The sequence below is a fragment of the Haliotis cracherodii genome, unplaced genomic scaffold (assembly GCF_022045235.1).
Source record: "Haliotis cracherodii isolate W230 unplaced genomic scaffold, xgHalCrac1.p SCAF_10, whole genome shotgun sequence".
Classification (NCBI taxonomy): Eukaryota; Metazoa; Mollusca; class Gastropoda; order Lepetellida; family Haliotidae; genus Haliotis; species Haliotis cracherodii.
In genome coordinates, this window is record NW_027266265.1 from 50,124,243 (window position 1) to 50,151,915 (window position 27,673).

Genomic DNA, 27,673 nt, shown 5'->3' on the forward strand with positions numbered 1-27,673 from the left:
ATGTTTACGCCAGCGAATTTTGTCTACGGAAATTACGACCAAGTTAACATTGGTGACGCGTGCCTTAGGCAGGAAAAGATTTCTATGAGCTTGGCGCCTGTCAACCACGGGGAGAGGTACAGCGGTGTTGACACATTGCAGGTGGGTGCACGCGACACCATGACAACCTATTCCCAGTATTCCAGAGTCAAGATGGAACCAGCGGACCGAGGGGGTGGGGCAAGGGGGTGGATGGACTCACAGCCCAAAGGCCTCACCCCGGGGATTGTTGCCAGAGACGATAAGTTAATTTCCTCGGGGGTACCTACCGTGAAGAGACTGCAGGATAATCTTCCCCATCCCCCAAGACATGGATATCCTGCTCCAGACAACTCGAATTCCGTGACGGAAATTATCGGAAATGATCCACGGAAAAGTGCCCCTCAGCTTATGGGGCGTTCGACGCTAGGTGACAACGTCATGTATAACTTTCCAGGCTCTCCTTACCTACCTCAGAGGAAACAACCACCCCTCCGTCAGTCCAGCTTCTCCCCTACCCCCGGGGAGGTGACGTGCACGGAGAAAGTTCTACCCAAGGTGTTTGTGCCGGCAGGTGAGTTGACGGCAATTGACGTTACAACGGGCCAAGGGATTTAGAGTAATGGCGTCCTCATTAATTTTTTCATACGTGTTGTTAAAACTCCTTAAATGGTTGCTGTACTATAAAACTCATTATGACTAACTACTAGATTTAAAAAAACCAAACGTTTTTTATGTTTATAGAAAGGTTACATACTTAACATTTTGGCTGTTCACAAATAATATAGCATCATAACGATTTAATAACAGACAGTAGTTACGTGGATGTAGATATCGGAGATATTTCTTTCGGAGTCCAATTAATGTGTAACCTGTTCCAAGATGCATTAACTCAGGAAACCTATGTTTCCCTGGGTGTATAAGTGATGAAATAAATTGTGATTGGTGGAAGATAACAATCATGTTATCATACATATATACCTCATTTGCACTATGTAGTCATAGCAAGGGATTAAGTCATGATGGGCCTATCAGTATTTACAAAAAGTAAAATACCAGAAAAGATAATACATTGTATGGATGACAGCTTCGTTTTTCTACTATGATGCGACTTCCTTTTTCTATTATGATGTAAGACTCTTGCTTGACAACGGTATAAGCATCATACCAACACGTCGCTTCATAATAGAATAAAGAAATTGTCATAAATAAAAGACCATATCCTTACTATTACTTACAAACTTCTAAAACTGCCAATCAAACAGTTCAAAAAGTAAAATAAACAAAGTCTTGATAACCTTCTTGTTGAAATGTTTGAGTAATGGAATGTTATGTCACATGGATTGCGTATGACTAATGTACTTAAGATTATCATAGTAATTCATGTTAAGACATCATTTTGAACAGGTATGTATGCTTTTTTAACATATCATACATATACAACGAATATTTCTAATATATTCATAAATGAATTGAATGATCTATATCGTTTTGCTCCATCTTACATCAGCATCATACCTCGGGCCATAAAACACACTATCAGTGTTACATTTTTTTTAAATTTGAAAATGTTTCCACGTCAATCAGTTGATCATTATGATTTTACGGACTGTATTATCAGAACAATTTGTGCGAAGAATGCATTTATTCTACCGGAGAGTGCATTAATCGCGTATGTTTATCAACTGTATTTCGTTTTTGTATATTTTCTTATATGCGGTTGCGATGAAATATCAATAGAAACTGTTGTTCCTCATGCTGAGTGAGTCATCACCATCTCGCGACACAGGACCATTTCATTGTCTGCCAAAGTCGTTCACATATTGCCACTGCATTATTTCGTGCGTCAAGACATGCGTAAAGTGTATAGATTGCCCTTTGTACATCTATATTGCCTTCTTTATACATGTACATTGACGCTTCCATACATGTCTTTGCACCTTGAGAAACTCAGATACCTTTATATAAAGTTTGACAACAAATAATATTACCTAAGTTGACAAGCATGGCACCTATAGTGAACTTTATCCTGTTATCAACAGGTTCTCATTTTCCTTTATGATCATGGAACAAGTATATTTGATGAAGGTTTGTCAGCATCATCAATATATATAATTCCTATTCTGTACATATGGGATGGAAATATATCAAACTGTGACAGCAGTAGAATGTTTTCAGATCCTGACTTGAAAGTCTTACTGAATTATTATAAAATTACAATGCGTTCGCTATATCTAAATGTAATTCCGTATAACACAATTATCCATCACCAAACGCTGTATCTTATCCCCAACATATTAAATACTCAAGATCAGACAGTGTTTCATAAAAAAAAATGTTCGTATTTTCAGAAGGATCAGTGGACATGGTCTTCTGTGTTAATAACCCTCCTGATTTTTAACAGTGATTAATACAGACTAATATGAAGCTATAAACGAGGAATGCTTTGAGAGGATTATTTCTGCATTGCAGTGTTTTAAACAGTATACACCAATCAGTGCGCATTGTAATAATGCCCACCGACAACCACAGAACGCCGTCTCATCAAAGTATCATTGCACGTCGAAGACGCATACATGTGGTGTATATGGTTCACCTCCCAGGCGATGAGGAACAAAAGGATGATATCTCCGTCTCCATCTATCAAATAATAACAGTGCAGCCTGTATTTAACACGTCCATGAAAGGAACACTATTAACAGGGCTTTATACATAAGTGCTTCTTCTTGGTTATTATAAAAACTGGATATTTGATCGAGAAGCGAGATCAAAGATTCCCAAAGACAAAATTACCACTGACCATGAGCAACATATAAAATATTGTGGTATTATAATGGTATAACATATATCCTTGCACCCTTACACAGAACATGACAACTAATAAAACATAAATCTTCCTCTACATCTTTTTCTTCTCCGTCGTCTTCTCAATGTTCAAGGCGTATGTATATATTCTTTAAAAAAATAAAGAAACTGTCAGGTGATTTTTAAATATTAATATGAATAAGAGGAAAGCCAAAGCTTAGTACTATTGCCTTCATTTAATAATTAGTGAATCATACTTTATATTATATAAAAGTGATATTGGAAGATAAAGAGATGGTAATGAATCATTTAAAAAGTCGAAACCTTCGGGGTGTTCCTTTTCGTATATGAAGAGCAAGGAAAGGAAGAATATACAAAATAATATTTTAGAGCACGTATAATTCATGTGACCAGTATATATTTTTTTATTAGGTTATCAATATTAGCAGTGGCTTTATTCTTGGATATAGATGGCATTTAGCTGCTGTATCAATGAAGACAAGTTGGCTTATGGGTTCGACGTCTTTATTCTTTCAACCCTGGTGCCTTCATCAAGGCCCAAGCATCAGAACCGAAACGTTGCGTTGAAAGAATAAAGACTCCATCCATCCACTCTGAATCGTTACTCTTGAAGTCAATTTGGTTTTTAAGTATCCAATACAAGTCAGGAATAATGTTGGTGAAAGCTGAAAATTTGTCAACCTGAAACATGATACGTTTCCTATAATTTATTGTAACCGAACTCATTAAGCATTATCGCGAGGAAAGAAAATATAAATGAGTCAAGCTTGATGGTGGCAGATCATCAGAGAAAAGGAAGAAACCCGACCTACCAAAGATAATTAGTAGTAGTGTGGCGTTTGTGGGTGATCTTGGGAAATCAGAAAGGTGAAGTATGTTGAAACCCTTTTAGATGTATCTGTTATATTGTTAATGAGGTTTATTAATCATACTGAATTATTATTTATCATACAAACTACATGCGCAGATGTGGTCACAATTTGATAATTGTAGTGTATCTTATTTGGGTTATGGTATTCTTTTATCCTTTTCACGACCACCTAGTGTCATCTCTGATTTTTAGTGGTCTATTCATATACTTTTCACCACTATTTTGCCAATGGAATCTGTTATTCGAAACTGATTATTCTATGGCTTTGACGTTTTATTTTTAACAGTATTGGAACTTGTCTACTCGCGATTGGGCTCTGCTACTGCAGTGTAGATGATTATAATCATATGTTCAATATAGGTAATAGTATACAAAGATGTTCTCCATTTTGTCAGTTCCTTCTGAATACCAATGAACAAGCTGGTGTAAGCGAGGATCTTTGGTATTCTATAACAATATATTCTGTTATTCAATTCAAACATGGTTATTGTGCGTAAAACGTTTCAACAAAATGATTTAATACGCAATGGACTCTGCTTTTAGGGGAGATTCCTTATTACTATAGAAATGGTTTTGATGCTTTTATTCATATGATTTTAACATTGTTGAAGCATTAACTTATATTCTAAGACGTATCACATGAACTCTTTTACCGGATATTTAGGTCATTTAGTGTTTTGTGCCGCCCAAAAATCAACTTGAATCAATGTCCAGGTGTGAACCATTTATAAAAGATTTATAATTTGAATACATATGTGCTTTATTTCTACTAGTTTATACCAATAGGTAAATTATTAATGTGCCCACGTGGATCGGGGACGAAAGTTATCGATTATCCCGAGCTCTACGAACGATATATGTCAACTAAACGTATTATTAGTATATGATACATTGCAAAATACACACACAATTTTTTTTCCAAAAAGACGAATTCACATAACTGTGACAATCCATGTAATGATGTTCAATTTGTGCTCACATTCAGATTACGTTTTCCCTTTGTAGGTAAATTCGAATTAAAGAGAGCGTTTATACTAACAATGTATTAATGATATACACAGAATTGTCTTTCGCGCTGTTATATGTGTACAGAATATGCACTATTGAAATTAAACACGCTATAAGAACACAGTGCAAAGTTATGAATATCAATGATATAAATAGTAGTTTATATTACATTGACTAGGAAACACAGGTCAGGTATACCGTTAATACCCCACGCAGATATGATTTACACAAACAAATAAGGCTAACCACTTGTCATGTCGAGGGAAAGACACATCTCGGTGAAAAGGAATGCTATTTCAATGAAAGAGTTGTTTCTTTTGTTCAAATTATTTGAATCGATTAATTCCAAATTATAAGAAAAGATACTGTTCTGTATATGCAGGAACTCCATAGAACTGTCAGACATGTTCATCACAGTTTATTAATTCTGCTGAATTGAATATATTCTTAATAAAATGGACATACAGAAGAAAATATCGATTTGGAGTATTTCTGCACGTAGGAAACGTCATCAAATTGTCATTATTGTCCAAGTGCCAACCAATTCTAGGTGATATTAAAAGGTGTGTCTTGGTCACTGAATTATATGCCAGTAGTAAATTATGAATGTACCAACTGGCATGGGACTGGACATTTCAAATGAAAGATCTTTTTGCGTATCAAATCTTATGGCGATATAACGATCCCCATGGGAAAATGGAATTTTTACAATCAGTATCCATATAGTTAGTGAAGCCGCAAATAGTAGATATGTTTACTAACATATATAAAATTGGATTAGGTTTAATTTGAGATCAGAATCACCATCCTCATAAAAATACCCGGGCTTTTAATGTCTGTGACTTAAGAACTATGGGTTTATTCTACTGAGAGTATAAACAAGTAAGTTTTATCATGCATGTGGTGAAGGTAGACATGCCACCTGTGAATAGGGCCCCAGTCTGATGGTCCTTTAGTCCAACTAAAACTTTAGTCCAACTAAAACTTCACAATAGAACATCATTCAAGCAATCTTTTACACATTCAGTTCATTTTGATTATCGATAAAATATTGTTCGTTCAACTGTACTACACTTTAAAATGCCTGATATAAGTATTGGTTGAAACGTGTTTTAGTCTATGCTAAAAAATATCGGACACAAAGTATCACAACTTGATATACACTTCCTCAAAGGATTTGCAACAAACATGACAATTCTATAACTATAGTAAAACAAGGATTGATAAGCAAAGTTAGGAGAAGGTTGAAATAAGACGTCTCATTGTCATCACTGATTTTCAGTGATCCATTCATATAATTTTCAGAATCTGTTATAGCAGATAATCGAGACTGAATCCGGCGTGGACGTTTGTATTTTCTTATATCTCGTTCTGACAATGTGCATTTGAACTGCTGTATGTTAGTAGTTACATTTACAGTTGCATCTGCAGTTCACACTATTCTTATTAATGTAGAAACAGTCAAAGTGTTATTGGTCCGACACCACCCTTTGAGTACAGATGTCAATGACAGATTAACTTTAGTCATATGAAAAACCGGGTGTTTTTAAACTTCTTTTGATTTGCATGTATCAATCGAAAATAATAGCGAGTTAAACATACTATCGTATTTGTAATTTTCACACTGTTGAAAATGAATTTTATTTCAAATTTCTGTTAGATGTCCATTCAAGACAACCTGATTCATCATGCATTTTAAACAAGGAAGATGCAGATGATTCTAAAATTCTTCTTACGGTTACGGTGGCTGTTATAACTGTACATGTCACCTTGACAAGCCCCCATTAAGTCTCTTATGCTGTTGTAAAGGTTTTATCCTGGTCTCTGTACTATACCTCGGAATGTTATGTACAGGAATTGACGAAGCTGCAACAAAACGAAAAACATAATTGAGGAGAAAGAAAAAAGAACATGTACTTGTAAGAGGAATAACACATGCATCCTGATTTCATTTTTCCGAGTTTTTTTTGTTTTTTTTACTCTTCCCTCAAGAAATGCTCAAGAACATAGAGATGACAAGTGTTCACTGATAGGTCAATGAAGTCCTACCTACATTGTTATTCATCCATGTACTTCGGCAATGATTGTCTTGTCGTTGGTGGACTCAGCAGTATTTCAGCTGATGACGCCGGCCTGTCAATGATATTGAAATGTAGTTTTGACAAAACAAACCAGTGATTGATATTATGAAACGCTGTCGGGGTACGTAGATGTGGGTTGCTGGGGACAAACGTAACCGCACGGGGTTTAACATTTTTAGAACATGTTACGTGATAAAGCGTTATAGGAAGCGATAGTCTATATTGATATTTCGTGGAAATTATTAAATCTAAGTGTGTTTCAAGTTTCTCTGTGCTGACAAGACAAAACAGCAAGGTACAATATAGTTCATACTACCTATACTCCTTTGGGTTAAATAACATGAATCGATTAAAATAAAAGCGACAAAAGCATTTCCACAATCATAAGAAATCTTCATGATATCATAAGCATGTGTTTATGAACCACTATGAAATAGTGATGATACCAGGTGTTCGCGAAAAAATATGCGTATCCCGTCCCTCCGGTGGCACCCGTTACAAACACATGCAAAGGCAAATCAATTGACAATTACAAAAGCACAAACAAATATTCTTACTCCCACTCATACAAACAGGCGTTGTGGAAAGGTTCGCGATCTTCTAAAATTTCGTTAACCAAGCCCTAATTTAAATATGTTTAATATTCATAAGCAAACAATGGCGTGATTCGCACATTGAAGGCTCCAATTGCCAGCCTCCAAATAACTTTATTACGTCAAAAAAACACTCTGTCAAACATAATCAAAACATTAGCGTTAGTTTGGGTAGGCATTTTGGCCCCAAGTAACTTAGTCTAAGTAATTCGGTTAAAAGAGAATGCTTTTATATCGAATGCCTACATTTGTGCCAGGCCTCAACGACAAACGCATGTTTTAAGTGGCTTTTAGTAAGCTAAACAGGAAGGTATTTCGTACATGGACCTGGCTTTCATTGAGTCGGGGTTAGAAATCACAATATAAGACACGATATGTAAATTTTCGATACTCCATATCCGTTTTAGTGTGGCGTGAGGGTTTCCAACGACAAGCAGGTGTTGGCTTTTTCTAGCCCAGACCATTCTAACAACTCCGAGAGCGTATGTCATTGTAGCTACATATAGATGCGTGCCGCAAGGCCAAGCTGCATTGTTTCTGAGAAATATTCGCTGTACTTTTTATAGGATTCTTCAGCTGATGAATGGTTGGGCGTAACGTTCTCATTCACGGCATTCAACACAGTGGCATTCAATAGTGAAAACATAAATATGTATAATAAAATACGGAAAAAAACTTTACAGTTCAGATGAAAAATTACGAACAACGTGTGTTTTTGTCTATTTTAAGAACGTACAATGGTTAATGTATATAGATTAACAGGATTGTTTTGCGCTCGTTAAACTTGGGATGTCGTTGAGGGTTGTCACTTTTTTGTCTATTAATGCTTATAATTTGTGTATAAAATACCTGGATGTGGGATTTAATTTAATTTCCACTTTTAATTCTAATAATTGAATACAAACAAGAAACGTTTAAATGTGGTGCTTCATATCAAGAGGAGGATGAAATATGCTCTGGCGCCACACAGAGCAATCAAATGTCATTACTTTTTTCGTTTAAACATATCGGCATATCGATTATTTCCGGGGTTGTACGGGGATGACGCTGAATGTACAGATGTGAGAGCGTCGGTGGGGTAGCACAGTTGTTGAAGCGATTCCCTACATGGGTACAGTGTGTGAAGCGTAGTTCTGGTGTTCCCCAGTTGAATATTTCTAAAAGCGGCTCCTGAAACCTGCACATTCATGAACTCATAAAGAATAAGACACTGCCTTTCGGACAGGGAGAGCGGGAGATCGATGGTTCCATCCCCGGCCGCGCCAACATATGGTACTTGTTATTTCCCTGTCTGCGCTCGGCATTAAGGGCATAACACAAGGACTGGTCGGCTTTAGTCAGTATACTTTGTCTGAGCGGGGTATATGTAAACCCGCGGCATGGTATCTCAATGCTGCCATAGCACTATAATGTCACTTAATTTTCAAAGAATATTTGGTCGTTAAACACACTACAGTTGATGTTTGGAATCTTTATACTACATAGAGAGAGACTTCATAAATTGACCAGACAGATATATGCAACACACTGATAGTCCCGAATTGTTGGGGTTGACTTTCTATTTCAGTTTGTAAGTAATATATGTAGTTTCTAACCATGACGACACACGAACATTTTGAAACGCGCATCTGTCACTCTTGCATTAGCACTTTGACTCAATAATCACCTTAACAATAATATTACTTGATGACTAAACCCCAAGTTATGAACCGATTTTTATTTACAATGAAACATTCTTCGGTAATTATAAAACGCCAGAGAAGAACCAGTCTCGATTATTGGACGAAACAAATTCCCTTGGGCGTAAAAGGCAAAATAGGGATGAACATTATTAGAAAAGATGACAGAAACTCATGACACCAGGTGCTTGCTAAAAGGGTTAGTTTGTCCTGCCCGACCAGGAGCACCAGTCATTATTTCCTGATACAAGTTTAATCCTATCTATTGTGACCATTTACTTGGCCAATATGCCGCAATCACCGCGACTGTATACAACATGAATTTGAACATGTGTGTGATCCTTCCTGCATAATACGGCAACTGTAAGCATATCGCATTAAACCACGGAAATGCATGTAAGCCTTTGGGTGTATTAATGTACACGAGGTGATAGAATACATTTCCCTTCCAAGGAATGCATGTCCGTTTGTACTTAAAGCAATAACATATGCATTTGTGTGCACATGGTGCATTTTGTGTGCATGACATGCCCTTCGTTGAAGCAACGTTCAGAATGCACGTCATTTTACTCACAACTTAAGATTACTAATCCCAACAACGCTGGCATATATTTTATTCCACAAGTTCACGGGTTATATTATCAGACATATTTAAGAGTTGATTCCAGCGAACACTTGCTTCTGAAATACGTTTCAAGTCGAAATCCAACAAGACGTGCAAGTTAATGCGTATTTTCCATATGCTGTCCTTGCAGGACCCAAACGGGTTAATTGTGAGGCCGATAAAACTGGTTCTCTGATGGAATGCGCTTGCGTAGTTGTACAGCCTATTCTCTGTAGACGTCGACCAAGTACAAAGACGTGCAAGATAGCGCGTAGGCTCTCATTGTGTCGTCATAGGGGTCGGTTGTGGTGGTTTGTCCCGGGGGTAGTAAGTAAACGCTCAAGTGCTGCCCCACTCCCCTCACACGAGGCCGGGCGTTAGGTACAATGAAGGCGTCGCGTCGAATTCTACTTCAAGGTTTGAATTTACAAACATAAAGCTTCTTTTCTTGTCGTAACATCCCTCCTGGGAATCTCATATCGGCGCACAGAAAACAAAACAAAATGGAGAGGCAGTTTAGAATTCTCCTGTTGTTTCACGTTGCGTCCATTATGGTAAGAACAATAGGAATAATTGGAAACGGAACAAGAGTCATTTACAGAGGTTAATGTGCAAGTAAAACTGGACCTAAGCCCTCCTTGTCTCTGTATTAGGGGTCCGAACCCCCTTGCATCGGTATCACGTGCATGTGTGAGGCATCTGTTTGCATGCACACCATATGATCGGCCATTGTTTAGGCAACGCTGGAACACAGACTAACGTGTCCTATAGTACGGTAACAGGAGCAAATGTAAAAGTTCACAAAACTAGCGACATATAAAAACACGGTTGGGTGGGATCACACGAGGCCAGCCTGGGATGAGAACCAGACAGTTCGTGTTTGTTTATCGAGTGCAAAATTTAAAAGGGGAGGTAAAAGTGAGAAAATGTGGTCGGAAAGAGCCAAAGCCTCCACCCTCGGCCGGCAATAGCCGTGTTTGGACAGGGCGATACAACGTTGACAGGGGGTTCAATCTCTGTTTACTGTGGCCGCTAACAGGTGCCCGTCCCAAGAGACTCAACGTTGCTACATTTTAACAGTCTTGCTCAGAAGGGGGGAAGAAGGGGTTAGATGTGGTAAAGGAAGGGGCTAGCCGAAGTGGTATTTGTTTTGCATCCCTAAGGAGTTTGTGTAGGAGTTAGATATTACATTAATGTTTTTAGAAAAAACCGACGGGAATATTTTTCTAACGTCGTATAATCATTGACGTTATGGGGCGCCGTCGATGGGACGAAAAGTCGGCTGACTGTGGTTGGTAATGCTTCCATGAACCTCAACTAGCCGATTCCATACACCTGCACATTAATGATAATTGTTATCATCATCACAACATACCTTTTTATGCACATTGTGTGAGTGGCCGGCGCTACCAGTAGGGCAGGACATGCCTGCCCTTTTAGCGAACACCTGGTGTCAATATTGATTTTCAGTCATCCATTCATATAACTTTCAACGCTATTTTGCCTTTTATGCCCAATGGAATCTCCTTCGCCGGATAATCGAGACTGTTCTTTGGCGTTGACGTTTTTTGACGTGTCGTGATGGGGCCGGGGCGAGGTTTTTGTTTTTTAAAAATTTATTTTGTAATTTTGCCGCGCGTTTCCACGAAACACCAACTGGGCTAAATAATTAATTTTGATTACTAAGTGCAGATTTGTTCCAACACATGTATTTTCTCGTGACATCTTGGAGAATATCGAACAAAACCTAGGATTGCATAAATATGGATTCAAAACACAAAACCAAAATATTCGTTGGTTGTGCATTTCCTCCATACAATTTTATGTTTAGTTTCATTTATTTGTTCATGTTAACGTGACTAACCCTTCTGAAAGGCTGGTGGAAAAACAAGCTTAGTAAGGCTAATATTTCAAGACAATTTGAAACCTTATATTGTATAAGCAATTCGACATTTTGTTTCCTGGACAAAGTAAGTGTGTACAAGTGATATCCTCGAAATAGGTCAAACTAGCCCTCACCTTCACAACATTCTCTCACATTGTTCGATTCTCAGATCGGAACCCAGAACCGCCAAACAAATAAAATTCCGGACATAAGGCTTAAATTGATACCAATATTGTCATTAACACGTAAATCCAAAATGGCTGATCATAAACATATGTCCGCGTCCATTATGATGCACGTTTTATGCATTAGACTAGGGTCAGTTCTTGATGTTTGGCTAAACAATATGAAATCCATTCGGATGTGAATTGTTCACAGTTTCGAACAGTGGTTCTTTCCATTCTCACGGTAGAGTATGGGACTCGCGGTGAGAACTTGTGCTTTTTCGCTTGTAGTTTTCACACGTGAAACAATGTGATGCCCAAACGTTGAACGAATTGCATCGAAAACACAACGCTGAATGTAAACCACAAATGTTAGCAATGCAAAGTGTCGTAAGTGGTTGCACTTAGACCACTACCAAGAATATAACCTTCAATCAATGTAAAATGGGTTTATTCACGTTTGGCGGGTTTAAAGTTTGGGACTATTTCATATTTCTTCCTATACATATTTTAGTAAAAAAATCCAAAGCAATCACTTTCTGATTGGCCTTTAACATTATAGTAATGTGGGCGTTTCTTTGGTGTTCCTGTTGAAGCCTAATATAACTATTCGGTTACCTGGATGAATGACGACAGTGTGTTGAATGTTCCAGTAAATGTATATGTGTTTAACCAAGAACTGATAGTAAAATAAGTAAGTGAGCGAGTAGAATTTTACGGCGCCTTTAGCACTATTTCAGCGATATCACAGCGGGGGTATTCCGTCAATGGGCTTCTCACTGTGTGGAATCGAACCCAGGTCTTCAGGGTGATAAACCAACACATTCCCTCACCAGACTACCCTTAACACCATTATAATGATGTCAAAACCTTTATTTGTATCATTATTGTAACAAACTGGTCTATGGACAATTGACAAATGTAAAACGTCTTTTGTCGATTCATTAAAAACCCGCTCAAGGATGTAGATTGTATATACTAATGACACGAGAGAATGTCTCAGTTTCACACAATTAAAAGTCACCAATTACAACGCCTTGACTAACCCCTACTTAAGTGCAAACCTATTTTAATATATATTGTTCAATTATGTAATAATGTCATAATGAAACTGATAATATAAAACATAATCCATATTCAATAATGATAATATAAAAGGTCAATCTGGGACTAATCCCCCGACATATATAGTTTTCTGAGTCAACACTTTGTGGTACAATTGAACAAATATAATGTCCCTAACCCTACACAACACAGGCAGACGTTGGTTTATGTGTATCCGTGCGTTTATTGCTTGATCTTGCTGAGGAACAAACCAGATAGGCTTTGTACTGCGCACAGGATGTGCATGCAATAACAACATCCTCTCTGGGGTGTCCGCCATATTTATTCTCGTGGAAAAACGCGTGATCTCGTTGATGAGCTCCACTGAAAGAAAGAGTGCTTATTTTTTCATCGACTCTGTTTGTTTCACCGCCAAAGGAGATTGTTCCTCACGGAAATATTTGTCCGTAATGTGAATTTAAATCAGAGAACCTGTTGAGCAGATGCACAGAAACGTGTGACGTCATCAGTTCCTGTGCCTGGAAGTCATCAGGAACAGTAAGATGTTCCTTATCCCATGGGGAAATCAGAATGGCAGTGAGGGACCGAGGCACACAGACAATAACAAGATTGACGTGCTTTAGTTAAGGAATAAATAGTTCCTTTGCGTGTTGCTCTTGAGAAGGTTGTTTTAGGACTTTCCGCTGCTTTTTTAGCTTGCAAACGAAACAGTGCTTAAATGTTTACTTTATTATTTTTTTAAATTGAATCCTTTGTGTACTAAAGCAGTGTTAGTATGGTTGTTCAAAATTACAAGGGCGTTTTTCAAATAGATGTTCACATCGAAAGATGGAATTTATCTTGTTTTGGGGGAATGAATGCAATTCTCGTTTTCGCATGGTTCCCATTTGGTATTTGTTGTTTTTGTAATATATGCAGGTCGAGTACCCTCGCGTACACCAAATTGTCAGGAGAGTTTTTTTCCAAAATGTTGAATGAACTTCTTTAAAATGTTTATAAATATTAGGGTAAAGTCATGCTGATTATTCTAGCAGTTCGGGATGATTAATAACAGACTAAATTCGAACGTTTACTGAATTTATATAATTTTTACACTGTTGCCCACCTGTAGCATACTTAAACATTTCTGGATGCCAACACAAATAGCTACTTCAAATATACTTCAAGATTTTAATGTGCCATTATGATTCTGTTTCAAGAGAATAAAACCAGTCCTTAATAAAAAAAAAAAATGACACCATCATACACAGTGGTCACGTATAAATTCTGGTGATAGAAAGATCTCACAATTGTGTTGCAGAACAAACGTTCAGTGACTATGGCATACAAATGTCCAGACACTAGAATGTGTCGTTTTGTTGACAAGAACCTAAATTGGCCTTTGTGATTGTTGTTGGAAAAGATATATGTTATGGTTCAACAAATCAAATGTGGGGAACAACAAGAGAAACATTTGACCCAGTCTAGAAAAAATATAACCGGCAACTGGGTTCATGAACAACCGAAACAACATCATGCGATGAAATACAAATTCGTGTAAAAAAACAATCAAAATACCATTCAAATTCAATATCAAACAACGTAACAAATATGTTTTGAACCCTACCTCGAAACACCACACTGTCAGCAGTAATATCTCACAAATGACCAATAAATGTTTGTTTGTTTTGTTGTTGTTTTTTTTTTTTTTGGGGGGGGGGGGGGGTTCAACGAGGTTATTATTGCAAACATGTTTTCATCTAACTTATTCACGCTTACAATAGTGTTACTTCATAGTAGCAGACATTTCTTAAACAAACTCTTGACAGTAATTTCGAAATGATTTGAGGATACCGATAATAGTCAAAGCGGAAATTTATAACTGATCAAATGGTAAACATACACAGCTACTTCAGAAATGTGAACATTTCTCACCATATTGTTGACATATCGCCCGATATTCAACACAAAATCAACTTAAACCTCAATAGTATGGAGAATTATTGCCACAAGACGTTGTGTTTAGTAAAACTAGACATTTGGACAATCACCACTTCCCTCGATGCTTAATTGTAGATTTTTGTCATTACATTAACTTCATCATAGCATGTACGTCAAACATTGTGTCTATATATTTATGTAAGTTTTACATATTGAAAATAATTCAACCCTATTATGGTAACAAGCTGCCCTGCAAAGTTAAATCACACATCTGATTCATCAATTTGAGTGATATTATACGACCTTCCCGCACAGTTACCTACCAATGCCGAATATTATTATTCAAATGCCGATGCTGCAAATAATTATGAAGCTTCATAAATAGTCTAAACATGCATGCGAAGATTCGGTAAAATTGATAATGATGACGATAAGAACACTGATAACGATGCCGACGATGACCAGGGGCAAACATTCTATAGCAAATGTTAAATTGGGTCTATAGACCAAATGATTAAAATGTATCATTGAAATGTAGTCAAAGTGTATAACAAGAACTAAAATGTATCATTGAAAAGTAGTCAAAGTGTATAACAAGAACTAAAATGTATCATTGAAAAGTAGTCAAAGTGTATAACAAGAACTAAAATGTATCATGGAAATGTAGTCAAAGTGTATAACAAGAACTAAAATGTATCATTGAAATGTAGTCAAAGTGTATAACAAGAACTAAAATGTATCATTGAAATGTAGTCAAAGTGTATAACAAGAACTAAAATGTATCATTGAAATGTAGTCAAAGTGTATAACAAGAACTAAAATGTATCATTGAAAAGTAGTCAAAGTGTATAACAAGAACTAAAATGTATCATTGAAATGTAGTCAAAGTGTATAAACAAAAGAAACAGATGATGGGGTGTTTCATTACTTTGTAAATACTGTAAACTACGGTTATAACGAACTCAAATGGACTACTAATTTTAGTTTGTTATAACCGTAGTTCTTTATACGCATATATACAATATCCATACACCAAATGGCCGGGACCAAAATTAAGTTCGTACTATCCGTAAGTTCGTTATAAGCGTGTTCGTTATAAACGTATTTACTGTATTTCCATTTCATTTATCGTAACCAAATATGTTTCAAATTGATCATGATTATTTAGTTACGTTACCAAATTTGCATACTGTTGAATAATATCAAAAGTAAAACTAGACTTTTATTGACATTTAGTTAATATAGGTAATAAAGAAGTGTATGGGTGAAAATATGTAACGTCAACACCAGATAATCAGTCTCGATTATCTGCCGAAAATGCAAAAAGTGATGAACGGATCATCAATGATGACACCAGGTGTTAGCGAAAAGGTTAAGCATGTCCTGTTCTACCTCTAGCACCCACCTCTCACATAATTTGAAAAGAAATGGATGTTTAAAAAGGTAATTGTTTGTATATTGGCCAACGCCGCACCCAGCAATACTCCCTCCATACGGCGGCATATATCGTCAATATACTGTAAAACAAATACCAGTTCACACGAAGCCATCACGTTATTCTGATTAAACTGTGCTGATCCTTCAGACATAAATGATTAAGTTTTCCACTTCATTGACATTTTCGGTTCTCAGACATGATAAGGAAAATACCCCAACTCGATACAGTGGCGCCTCCGGGGTCTGAACAATAGAGTTATCATAAACACAGTGTGGCTGAAACTAATAAAGACACACTTCTTCCTAAATAGACACATCATGAAGTTTTCTTTAACGCAGCCACATGCGCGACGCTTTTCCCATAGTCCGACATTGGAAAAACAAGTCTTTATGCGAAACAGAACAGGAAAACAGGCGAATTGTTGTCAAAAATGCGTCCATAACGCGAAATACTGGTGCATGAAACCACGCGTACTCCAGTGGCTTCACCTAGGGTATGGCCGTGCTTCCGCCGTACTGCACTGATAATCATACACAGGTTTGGTGTGCATTGCCAGAGATCTTTTCAAATCATAACCTCACATTATGTACATAGTCCACGCGGCAGGAGATCCGGATATCAGAGAATATTAAATTCTAGGAAGCATTTATCTCAATTTTCACGTAGCGCGTGTGTCATGCGTTGTTTTGGCATTTGCTTGGCGTACATGATTTTCGTATCGAATCGTCGTGCTAGGAAATCAAACGTGACATTTATTCGGAATATATATAAAACGGCTGTTGACGTATTTATGCTTTGGGACATATCATATTTCAGAATCAAGGAAACGTATCTTCATCGATGGTGGATGAAAACGTTACCTTGAAAAAAACAACGTGATAGTGCTATAATCTTAATTTACATGTGATGCGTTTTGACTAAATTTTGGAAAAAAATAGCATACTGGTTGTTTATTGGTGTTGTTCAGTTTATTGGTATTGGTATTGGTATAATTTTTAAGTTAGGACAGCAATAATAGTGATATACCATGTTAATGCTGTGATGATTATAAGTATGGGTATTAGGTATTTTATTTTTTGGTTTGGTTTGGTTTGCCGCACTCACCAATATTCCAGCTATATGGCGACGGTCTGTAAATAATCGAGTCTGGACCAGACAATCCAGTGATTGACATCATGGACATCGATCCACGCAATTGGGATCGATGACGTGCATCAACCAAGTCAGCGAGCCTGACCACCCGATCCCGTTAGTCACATCTTACGACAAGCATAGTCGCCTTTTACGGCAAGCATGGGTTGCTGAAGATCTATTCTACCCCGGATCTTCACGGGTATTAGGTATATAAGCACTTACTTGATATTATAATTTCCGAAGCTATTGTGAGTTGTAATTTATATTTTATAAACGAAATATAAATATCACGAAGGAACATCCCAAAATGGTGATACATTTGTTATGGACATCTAATCAGATAAAACAATATTAATTTGAATAATGTTCATCGATGTATTGTAATTGTGTCAGTAGTGACAAGATTTCAATAATTCATTGTCAGAATCCATCGTTTACCATTAAGATATTAAATAAAAAAGACAAAGTCCTTTCCATATTCATAGGAAATTACTGCCAAAAGCAGAGTCGTTTGAACGATTCCGACTATATCATGAGCATGTGTGTATGAATCACTATCAAAAAGTGATGCTACCAGGTGTTCGCGAAAAGGTAAGCGTATCCTGCCCCACCGGTGGCACCCGTCACAAACACAAGCAAAGGCAAGTCAATTGTTACACGGATAGAAATAGATACACAACTCAATAAGATCATGAGAAATTAATACACCATTGACAATGATAATATGTATGAGCTACAGAACTATACATCCACTAACTGTAGCATAATATTGGTGCAAATAAATAAAACGACATTTGACCAGCACCCTAAAATGACCACCCTGGTCGGTATTCTGCTGGACATTGAAAATACAGTATCACCACCGGTCACGAACACATATGCAGTGACTTCTTTCAGTGGCATTTAGAAGTTGGTTTGATGAAGTAAGTTCTATAGATGAACAACTTCTTTATTACAATTAGTGCACTAAAGAAGTTGTTCATCCATAGAACTTGTCTTACTACATATGCAGTGGCTTTTTACTGTATATTTTTACCATTCTAGAAATCTACAGAAATTTCAGAACGTAATTATTAAAAACGTAAAACAATAGACGTCGTTTAATTAGAATCAGTAGCACATATACATTAACATGGTGAAGACGAAAAGAAGTAGAGTATTAACAAACTGGATTTCACGTCGGGTTAATTACAGTATAAATCTGCAGCGACGATTCTTGGCCCAGAGGAAGAAGATGAAAGCATGAATTTTTAATGACCAATCCCAATCGCTCAACGACAGAGATAATACTTTCGTGACAACTAATACTTGAAATACGGCGAGCCCAATGAATGGGGCTACCGAGATTTGCTCGCTCGATACAATTGCTATTTGTGTTCACTTAACATTTGTAAATAATACATTTGTCTTCATAATTATGGCTAAATGGAGATGCTGCCTTATTAACGACTACTTGTTAACAATGAATAAATTGCGCCTCTTTAGCGAGCGTCTAAATTATCACATGCAGAGGGTCTTCAATTAAACCAGCTTGACTCTTTACAAAGCTGAAGGTTAAAATTAACACCTTTGCACGTGGCGGTCACCTTTTGCACAGTAGGGGGCGCGCAGAGTCAAATACGCCGTACCCGAAGGCTATTTTCAGCATGTCGGGTAACACGCGAGTTTTTGAGAGCGTTAAAGAGGTAGCACTGAAACCGTTAAAAGGTAATTTTAATCTCGCCTGGTAGAAAGAAAAGGAAATCCGAACTGTAAGTCTCTAATTTGTGGGATTGAATCTTCAACGTATCAAAGGACGACTTTTGACTCGTTTCCTGTCAGATTGTTTAAATGTTAGACTTCAGAAGAGAAAAGATACACGCTGGCGAAAAGATCCGAGATAATTTCTATCACATGTTTGAACGTGAGTAAGCCATATTATAAAAGGCGTGAACCCCACGCCGAATAAACTGATCTAGATTTGTCCACAATACATCTACAGCACCAAGAACCGCTTACAACTACACATGCACGATCTCATGTTTCCGCCAATGGGGTTTCTTCGCTGATGCTCAAGGGCAGGGTTTATTAAGCCTGTCATAACGCTTGGCATTCGGGTTCTGTTCTTAAGAGTTAAATCATCTTAAGTGTCGGAATGGCATATCAGTTTATCAAACTAACGCCAGGATTTGTATACGTCTATAACGTGCAGTCGGCGTGTATATGTTCGGGTGACTAGGTCCGCGCTGCCAGTTTATCTGACATATTCCTCACATGTACCGCTTTGTTGAATCAGCCAGTGCAAACTACTCGAGCTTCGACTACAACTATTGAAGTGATCTACGGAAATGGATTCGCTAGGGCGGATGGAGAAGTGAAACCTCCACATCTCCCTGTCACGTGTGGAAGTTTGCAAGTCAAAGACAAAACTGGAAGGTTTCCTTGCACTAACCAATGGACAAGGTTCCGCGTGGTGATTAACGGACTGGAGTTCATACCGTTATGATGAAGTGAAAACCTTTCACGTGTTCTAAGATGATAAATGTCACTAGATATGCATAGCACCATCAAACATTTCACAGCTGGGATGAACAACTTGTAAACCGATAGCCAATTATCGGATAATGTTGCTGCATATTTAAAAAAAAAATCTCAACTGTGAAGGATTTCATTGAGGTAACTTTCTGGAATTAACCCGCCCCAACCTGCAAAGAGGATATTTCATTCATCAACAGCTTTCTGTTTAGATTCAGCGGAGGGAACATCACAGTTACCCATTTGCATACACATTTGCATACAAAATTCCATATTTTGGACTGAGTTTTATTATGTTTTTGTCAGACCCTCAGCTATGGAGCGCGTGGCACGTGCAGCAGTGGGTGGATTGGGCGGCACGAGAGTACGGCCTCAGGGAGGTGGACCCTGCCAGGTTCATGCACGTGGATGGTCGCGAGCTGTGCCGGATGTCACGTGATGACATGTGTCGTCTGGTTGGACCATACGAGGCGGAGGTGCTGTTTACTCACCTCAACTACCTGCGACAAGGTGATTATAATTCTTTTTGCAATATAACGTTTTATATTTTTCACACGTTGATGAAACGCTGCCATTCCATTTTCTGTATTTCTATAAGGTTATACATACATTTCTTTCGAAGATAAAATTATTCTAACAAGGTGTACGACAAGAATAAATTATCTGTAACAACGCTGTAATGTTGAGCGTTACATGTTTTTAAAGAATTTCATTTGGAACCGAGTTTTGTTTAACGCCGCGCATTGAACGTTACTTCAGTTATGTCACGGCCTGTCAACTTGATAGCTTCACAGACGTTTACCACTTAGGTCAAACCCACAAGCATTATTTAGGAATTACTACTATATATGTTCGTATATATCACGTGAAGCCATTTCTGGTGTCTCCCGTCGTGATTTTGCTGGATATTGCGGCTTAAGAAAATACTCACTCACTCATATGTTTCATGGTTTATTGGGTACTCGATGCCCAAACATACCGATTTAGGTCGATATGCATTATTTTCAATACCGATGCTACTGTACTACTCAAAAGAAGTTAAGGACTACCGATTCTTTCATCCAACTATTGATAATCTGTCAAGCAATGACAAGTGTAGAGAAGTGTTTTATGAAAATACAACAAACATGTATTCATTGTGTAACTTCCGTGTAGTTTTCTTATAAAGTTTTCTATCGTTTCCATTTTTGTCATTAACTTGTTGCTATATAGCATTCATTGGCAGACACGTGTGATGTTTATCGTGACATGAGTCATTCCAATGCAAGACATAAAATGGAAAAAGAAAGATTTCAAAATTGTTCATAACATAAATGAATTGAGCTAAACACCATAAACCCGAGTTAAGATTAGAACAACTGAAATTATATTGATTGATATTGTTTTTACTTATTATTCACATTAGACACTATTCATCTTCGGATGCATAGAGATCGTCGCTTTTCTTTTATCTGCGTTCACTTAGTTTTTACCATCAGTATATTGAGGAATAATGGACAAACTCCATGAACCAAAAACTTAGTAATTGTTCTATCGTGTCACTGGAGGATTTTGTTCATCACATCACTTGATCGTCTGGTCGTCGCATGGCAGGATTACTGCTGTGCGGCGTCAGGCAACAAACTAACACTTACCGTATTCGACGTAATAAGCGCCGAGGGCGCTCTCAAAATTAGAAGTAGGGGGCTCCTATTAAAATATTATTTTGGTGGAAAAAAACAGAACTGAAAGATAAATTTAATTTCGTGGTTTATGCTGACAGCCTGAAATGCTTATATACGACAGATTTATTTTTCCAAATAGCACACGAGTGCGTATTACACGCAAATAAATAAGTCTTCTTTACATTGATCAATCGGAAGGGAGGCTAATTGGGATTGTTCACTGGCCAATATATTAGCAAATATCGCCGTGGGCGCTTATTAGAGCGGGCGCTTATTACGTCGAATACGGTACTTTTTTATGAAAATAGTGTGGCGGGTGCTACCGGTAGGGCAGGCCATGCTAACACCTGTGCAGTCACTGATTTTCAGTGATCCATTCATATAAATTTTCCGTTTCGGCTGTTCATCGAGACTGTATTCTCTGACGTTGACATTTTCTATTTTGTAATAAATGTTCATTATATTCACAATTCGCATTAAATCATATTTCTAATACCCCAAGGATAGATTTCAAAGAAAAACTTTCAATTCAAAAAGCATTGTGTTAATGGATGAGCTTATTATAGGTGCGCAGTTTACATATCGGTTGGTTGGTTGTTTTATGCCGCAATCAGCAATATTCCAGCTATATGTCGACGGTCTGTAAATAATCGAGTCTAGACCAGACAATCCAGTGATTGATATCATGAGCATCGATCCACGCAATTGGGATCGATGACATGTATCAACCAAGTCAGCGAGCCTGACTACCCGATCCCGTTAGTCGCCTTTTACGACAAGCATGGTCACCTTTTACGGCAAGCATTGGTTGCTGAAGACCTATTCTACCCCGGAATCTTCACGGATCTTACATATCGGAGATCAGTGTTTAAATGCTTTTATTGTCCTGTACTGAATACTTGTATTGATGTATTGAAGTGTATGTTATGTTCCGTTTCAGCGAGTTCCAGCTGCATCTCTCCCCTGCCCCCAGATAATCGCGACCGGGGGGTAGTGAACACGCCCTCCGTCCCTTCATCCCCAGGGTCGTGGTCCTACCCCACCCTGTCCACACCCGACTCCATGGGGGCAGCACACAGACAAGGTAGGAACATTACACTGTAACAAAATAATTCTTTGTTCATTTGGAACCCCTTTCGGGAAGGGACATTTACTGTTGGAAACGTATACACATTATACAAATATGATAATATTAATAAAACTAATATATAAAAGTCATATTATCAGGGGCCTAATTAGGAGATAAACATACTGTGCTTTCAATGTAAAGCTAGGTTACATGTAGATTTAACCCCGCTATTTTGATTTTGGAAACGAAAGCGCAGCATGAGGTTTCAAATGTTAATTTTAGCTCCATTCTATCGTGACTAGATAAAACGCAAACTCTATGGTGTTAGCAAATATACTGAGTTATGGCTTTACGCGTCTGTGAGCAATATTCCAACAATATCACGGCGGGGGACATTAGAAATGGGCTTCACACATTGCATTCATGTGGGGAATCGAACCCGGGTCTTCGGCGTGACAAGCGAACGCTTTAACCCCTAGGCTATCACACCGCCCCTACATATATATTGAGTGAAGCGGCATGGGTTGAGTCTATTGTTTTGAGTAGGATGTCGATCAGAATCACTGACAACAGCCTTTAAACAAAACATGGCCCTCTATATGCTCAAGCAGTGTGTTAACAGCCTAATACTTCACTCGAACCCATGACAGGCATTGAAAGCATGTAGCACGCCAGTTTCGTAAGTTAACATGAGGTGGGCACCCCTAAGAAAACTAAGCAAGCCGTGCAAAGGTTTCGTTTTACACCGTTCGTCACTGCAATGACCCCATATCGATCATTCTATGAAGGGAAGTTACAACATTTAACTCTGGCACATACTTTGTTCAGATGCTGACCTGGCCAAGTCCCAATGGTTGACACAGGGCGGATCCCCTCACGGTGAGTAGTGCTATACACACCCTGAAACAAAGTCTTGCAGGTGTAAAATAACCTGCCGGGCAAAAGAAAATACACGCTTGAAAACTGGATTTGACCAAAACTTCACAACAATACTAGACTGAAAACAGTCGCTTATTGTGAGAGACTCAATGATCGTATCAAAATGAATACGTCACCATCTAATAACCATATCTTGTTTGTTTCATATTTAACCACCATGAAACATGGGTGTGAACTTTCTTTTGCCCGGCCGTATAGTTAGACAAGTATATGTTTCCTGTGTCAGGAGTCTGTACATGGAAATATTTACTGGCGCCTGTCTTGTACATGTATATTTAATACATATAATATAAATCTTTTTCATACCATAGGTTAAATGTTAGGCAATGTATCTCATAAATGCAACAATAACCAGTTGGTCGGTGAGCACTCCATGGGCTAGGCAGCACCAAAGTAGCGGCGGACATTTCATCACGTTGTGAGAACAAGGGTCTCCATAGTTATAAGCGGTGTATCAATTACGTTGTGTTAGTGATTGAGTGAGTGAGTGGGAACAGTTTTACGCCGCTTTTAGCTATATTCAAGGCATATTACGACCCTGGACAGCAGAAATGGGCTTCTAACATTGTGCTCATGTTGGAATTGATCCCGGTCTTTCGCGTGACAAGCAAACATTTTAACCTCTTGGCTTCTCGACCACTCTCTGTGTAGTTCAAATTATATCGGGTGTAAAAACCTCATGAAGTGACATAGTTAAATTTAATCCAATTTTTGAAATGGTAAATATATTAGAAGTTACGAATGTTGATTAAGTTATGTTTGTTTGTGTAATAACACAGTAATATTCCATCTATTTGACGACCATCTGTAAATAATTGAGCAATATTCAGCATTATTCCCGCCATATGAAGCCGGTATAAATTAATCTAGTCCAGGCCAGACAAACCAACGTCCAACGCCTTTAACGTATGATGACTGGGAATCAACCAAGTCACCGAGCCTCACACCCCATCCATCTGGTCACCTTTCACGACCAGCATAGGTTGAGCACCTGGTATAACCCAGAATCCAAATAGATCCAGTGATTGCGCTCAGTGACTTGGTTGATGGCGGGGCCACTGTGATATACCTTCAATATTTCAGCCAGAAGCGATAAACAACAAATAAATAAACAATCTATCAGGTCTCAAGATATACAATTATGTTAATATCCCTAGCAATTCTTAATAACAGAAAACTACTTCTATAACGAACACGCTTATAACGAACTGAAGGATATAACGAACTATTTCTTGATCCCGTCCATTTGCTGTATATATTCTGTACATTTGCTTAAAACGAACTACGGCTATAACGAATTAAAATTAGTGGTCCCTTTCAGTTCGTTATAACCGCAGTTTACTGTAGTTAATTGTGTAATTGTTTAAGAAAACTTTAACCCGTGGATGTTGACATTTCAGGATTCAACCCTGGTGCGTTTCCCGGTGTGAGTAAAGGTGGGATGGATCACAGCGCCTCCTGGCGGACGCAGGGTAAGACAAGCGTTGTTAACGAGTATTACTGACGGGTAATCAATTGTCCAGAAACTCTTTTTCTTGTTTTATTTTCAAATCAATATACACTCTATTATATGATAGCTATCCATATTCTTATTTGTTATTTTTATCATATCATTTAAACAAGCGATTTTGTGTTGCAGATCCCTATAAATTGTTTGGACACTTATCAAGCAGGCTGTCAAATACAGGTTGGTATTTCGAGCTTTCACTGCATTTGACCATCACGCGAAGTGGGCAAAGATTATGTCAGAAAGAAATTGTACACGTGTAGCCCGTTCAAATAAGGCCCCTTGTCATGCTTGTCATATATACTGACGAATGAGGTTCGGGTGGCAGCAATGTGGCGCCATGATATACCTGATAATTGCTATCTGTGGCGCTAAATGATATTCACACACTTGACACAGGGGTGGGGTAGCCTAATGGTTACAGCTCGTCACGTCGCAGGCCCGGGTTCGATTCCAAGTGTTGGTCCAGTATTTAACTGCCATTATCCCGTGATATTGCTGTAGTATTATAATGGGCGGCGTACAACCTCACTCACTCACTCACTAGCTATAACATGAGATGAAGCAACAATATCTGAAAAATATATATCATATGTGTTGATCATACATAATTCAGCTTTGAGTTTAACGCCTTAACATAATGTTGAGACGTTACAAAACAACATCACAATCCAATGTTTTGATAAAGGTATAATTATATATATTCTTTTGTGATGCCATTTCATATTACACATTCATTTAAGTGTTTGTTTTAAATACATCTTCAAGATAAAATGGATCACAACAGAGAACTCTAATTAAATGGATAATAATTCAGCGGGGAAGTGGTCTAATGTTCAAAAGATTCGCTGGTCGTTCAATTGCAATTTAGTTCAGTGTAGCGAGGCTCATTCATAAAACATCTGATTGCTCTTGCATCGGAATTTGATCAAGTGGTGCACAAATAGCCTGCAGTGATGTGTCACGTGTGCGTTACGTGCTAACAGTTTGTTTTAATTGTAAGTAAGGTAGAAAACTCGTGACGGAACGTATCGGTTCATGTCGGTACTGCTGTATTTGTTGTGGAACAGTCATGTAAAGCATCTCGTTGTGCAGAGTTGCGTCCCTTTGGCGTGTTAGGAACGTATGCACGTGGCTTCGAGACAACAGATTCGCCCTAATTATGATTCTTGATTTGTTGGCACCAGACCCGTGTTCGTGGGTTTTACCAAAGTGGTAATCGTCTAAGACATTCATCACTTTGGGCTTTCCTCCCACATCCAAGTGACACGTCGTTATATAACTGAAATACTGTTCAAAGAAGCGTTAAACACACTCACTCTTAATGGCCTTCGTCGTGATAGTAATACTACGTCGCTACGATATATAGTGAGTAGCTGAATATGGTACAGGACTCAAAAATGAGCTTCATATGTATGGATGTCATAAATCAACCCGTGACGTCAATGCTGTAACTACTAGGCTATCATACCGCCCCTTAAAACAAAAGGGTCGGTTGGGTAGCCTTATGGTTAAAGCGTTTGCACGTCACGCCGAAGACCCGGGTTCGATTCCCCACATGCGTACAATGTGTGAAGCCCATTTTCCTGTGTGACCCGCTGTGATATTGCTGGAATATTGCTAAAAGCGGCGTAAAACCATACTCACTCACTCATTTAAAACTGAACATGAATTACAAGATGCCTTGTCTCCTCTTCCCAGGCAGCGGTCAGATCCAGCTGTGGCAGTTCCTTCTCGAGTTGTTGTCGGACAGTCGGAACGCGCCTACCATCACGTGGGAGGGGACCAATGGCGAGTTCAAGCTCGTGGACCCGGATGAGGTCGCCAGACGCTGGGGGGAGAGGAAAAGCAAACCCAACATGAACTACGACAAACTGAGCCGTGCACTGCGGTACTACTACGACAAGAACATCATGACGAAGGTCCACGGCAAGAGATACGCCTATAAGTTTGACTTTGCTGGCTTAGCCCAAGCCATTCAGCCCGCGGCCCCAGAACCGAGCCCTTACAGACACCAAGACCTGTTTCTGTCAAGTTACACCACACCTAAAATGAACTTTCCCAATGCTTATACGTCCGTACCGGCAGTGACGTCAGGGATTCTTGGGGCCCCTGGGAATTATTGGTCCGGACATAACGCCAATATCTACCCCAACCTCCAGAATCACGTAATGACCAACCCCCCAAGTCACATGACGTCACATGTGGGGTCTTGTTATGCATGAATATTTTATTGTTGAAACTTGCAGTATATTTATATGAAATATATATTATATTAAAATGAACCTTGCAATATATTTATACATACCGATGGACCTATTTATGTGACTACCTGCAACACTGAGGTCTACAGTGACGGAAGCGGATGAAACCACACTGGCTCGTACACCATCAAAGGCTAGCGGCAATCGAGGTGCTATTTTGCTTCAGATTTATGTTCCCAAACGACCCTCTATACTTTCTAGGTACACATTGTTATTGTGATGAAAGACTGTGTTAAACATGGTATCAAGTGGTGGCATACCGCAACAAAACAACGGTTTGGGAAATTGTGTTTACATTGTGTCCGTGAACCAGGGGGGATAACTCTAAAACCAGGTGGACACGCAGGGTGTACAGAGATGCAAATAATTGTAAATAAAGTGCTATGTCGTGTAATTCCATGTCGTGTTGGGTTTGCTCTTTGAAGCATTT

The 27,673-nt window shown here is 38.4% G+C and overlaps 1 protein-coding gene across 1 annotated transcript; it reads left to right on the forward strand.

Annotated features, from left to right (window-relative positions):
- On the forward strand, positions 1–27,555 carry LOC139452031 (retroviral integration site protein Fli-1 homolog). Its single transcript, XM_071233318.1, has 7 exons — positions 1–592; positions 20,107–20,310; positions 22,405–22,548; positions 23,362–23,412; positions 24,873–24,944; positions 25,112–25,159; positions 26,681–27,555. The coding sequence occupies exons 1-7, from the start codon at positions 1–3 to the stop codon at positions 27,202–27,204; spliced, it is 1,635 nt and encodes a 544-aa protein (XP_071089419.1). The 3' UTR covers positions 27,205–27,555.
- Positions 27,556–27,673: the final 118 nt, after the last annotated feature.

What these genes read in the sequence shown, in the direction of transcription:
- LOC139452031 (XM_071233318.1), top strand. Translation starts at nt 1, where the DNA reads ATGTTTACGCCAGCGAATTTTGTCTACGGAAATTACGACCAAGTTAAC. An exon ending in CAAGGTGTTTGTGCCGGCAG is followed by an intron (nt 593 to 20,106) that starts GTGAGTTGACGG and finishes TGTTTTTGTCAG; the next exon opens with ACCCTCAGCTATGGAGCGCG. An exon ending in AAGCAGGCTGTCAAATACAG is followed by an intron (nt 25,160 to 26,680) that starts GTTGGTATTTCG and finishes TCCTCTTCCCAG; the next exon opens with GCAGCGGTCAGATCCAGCTG.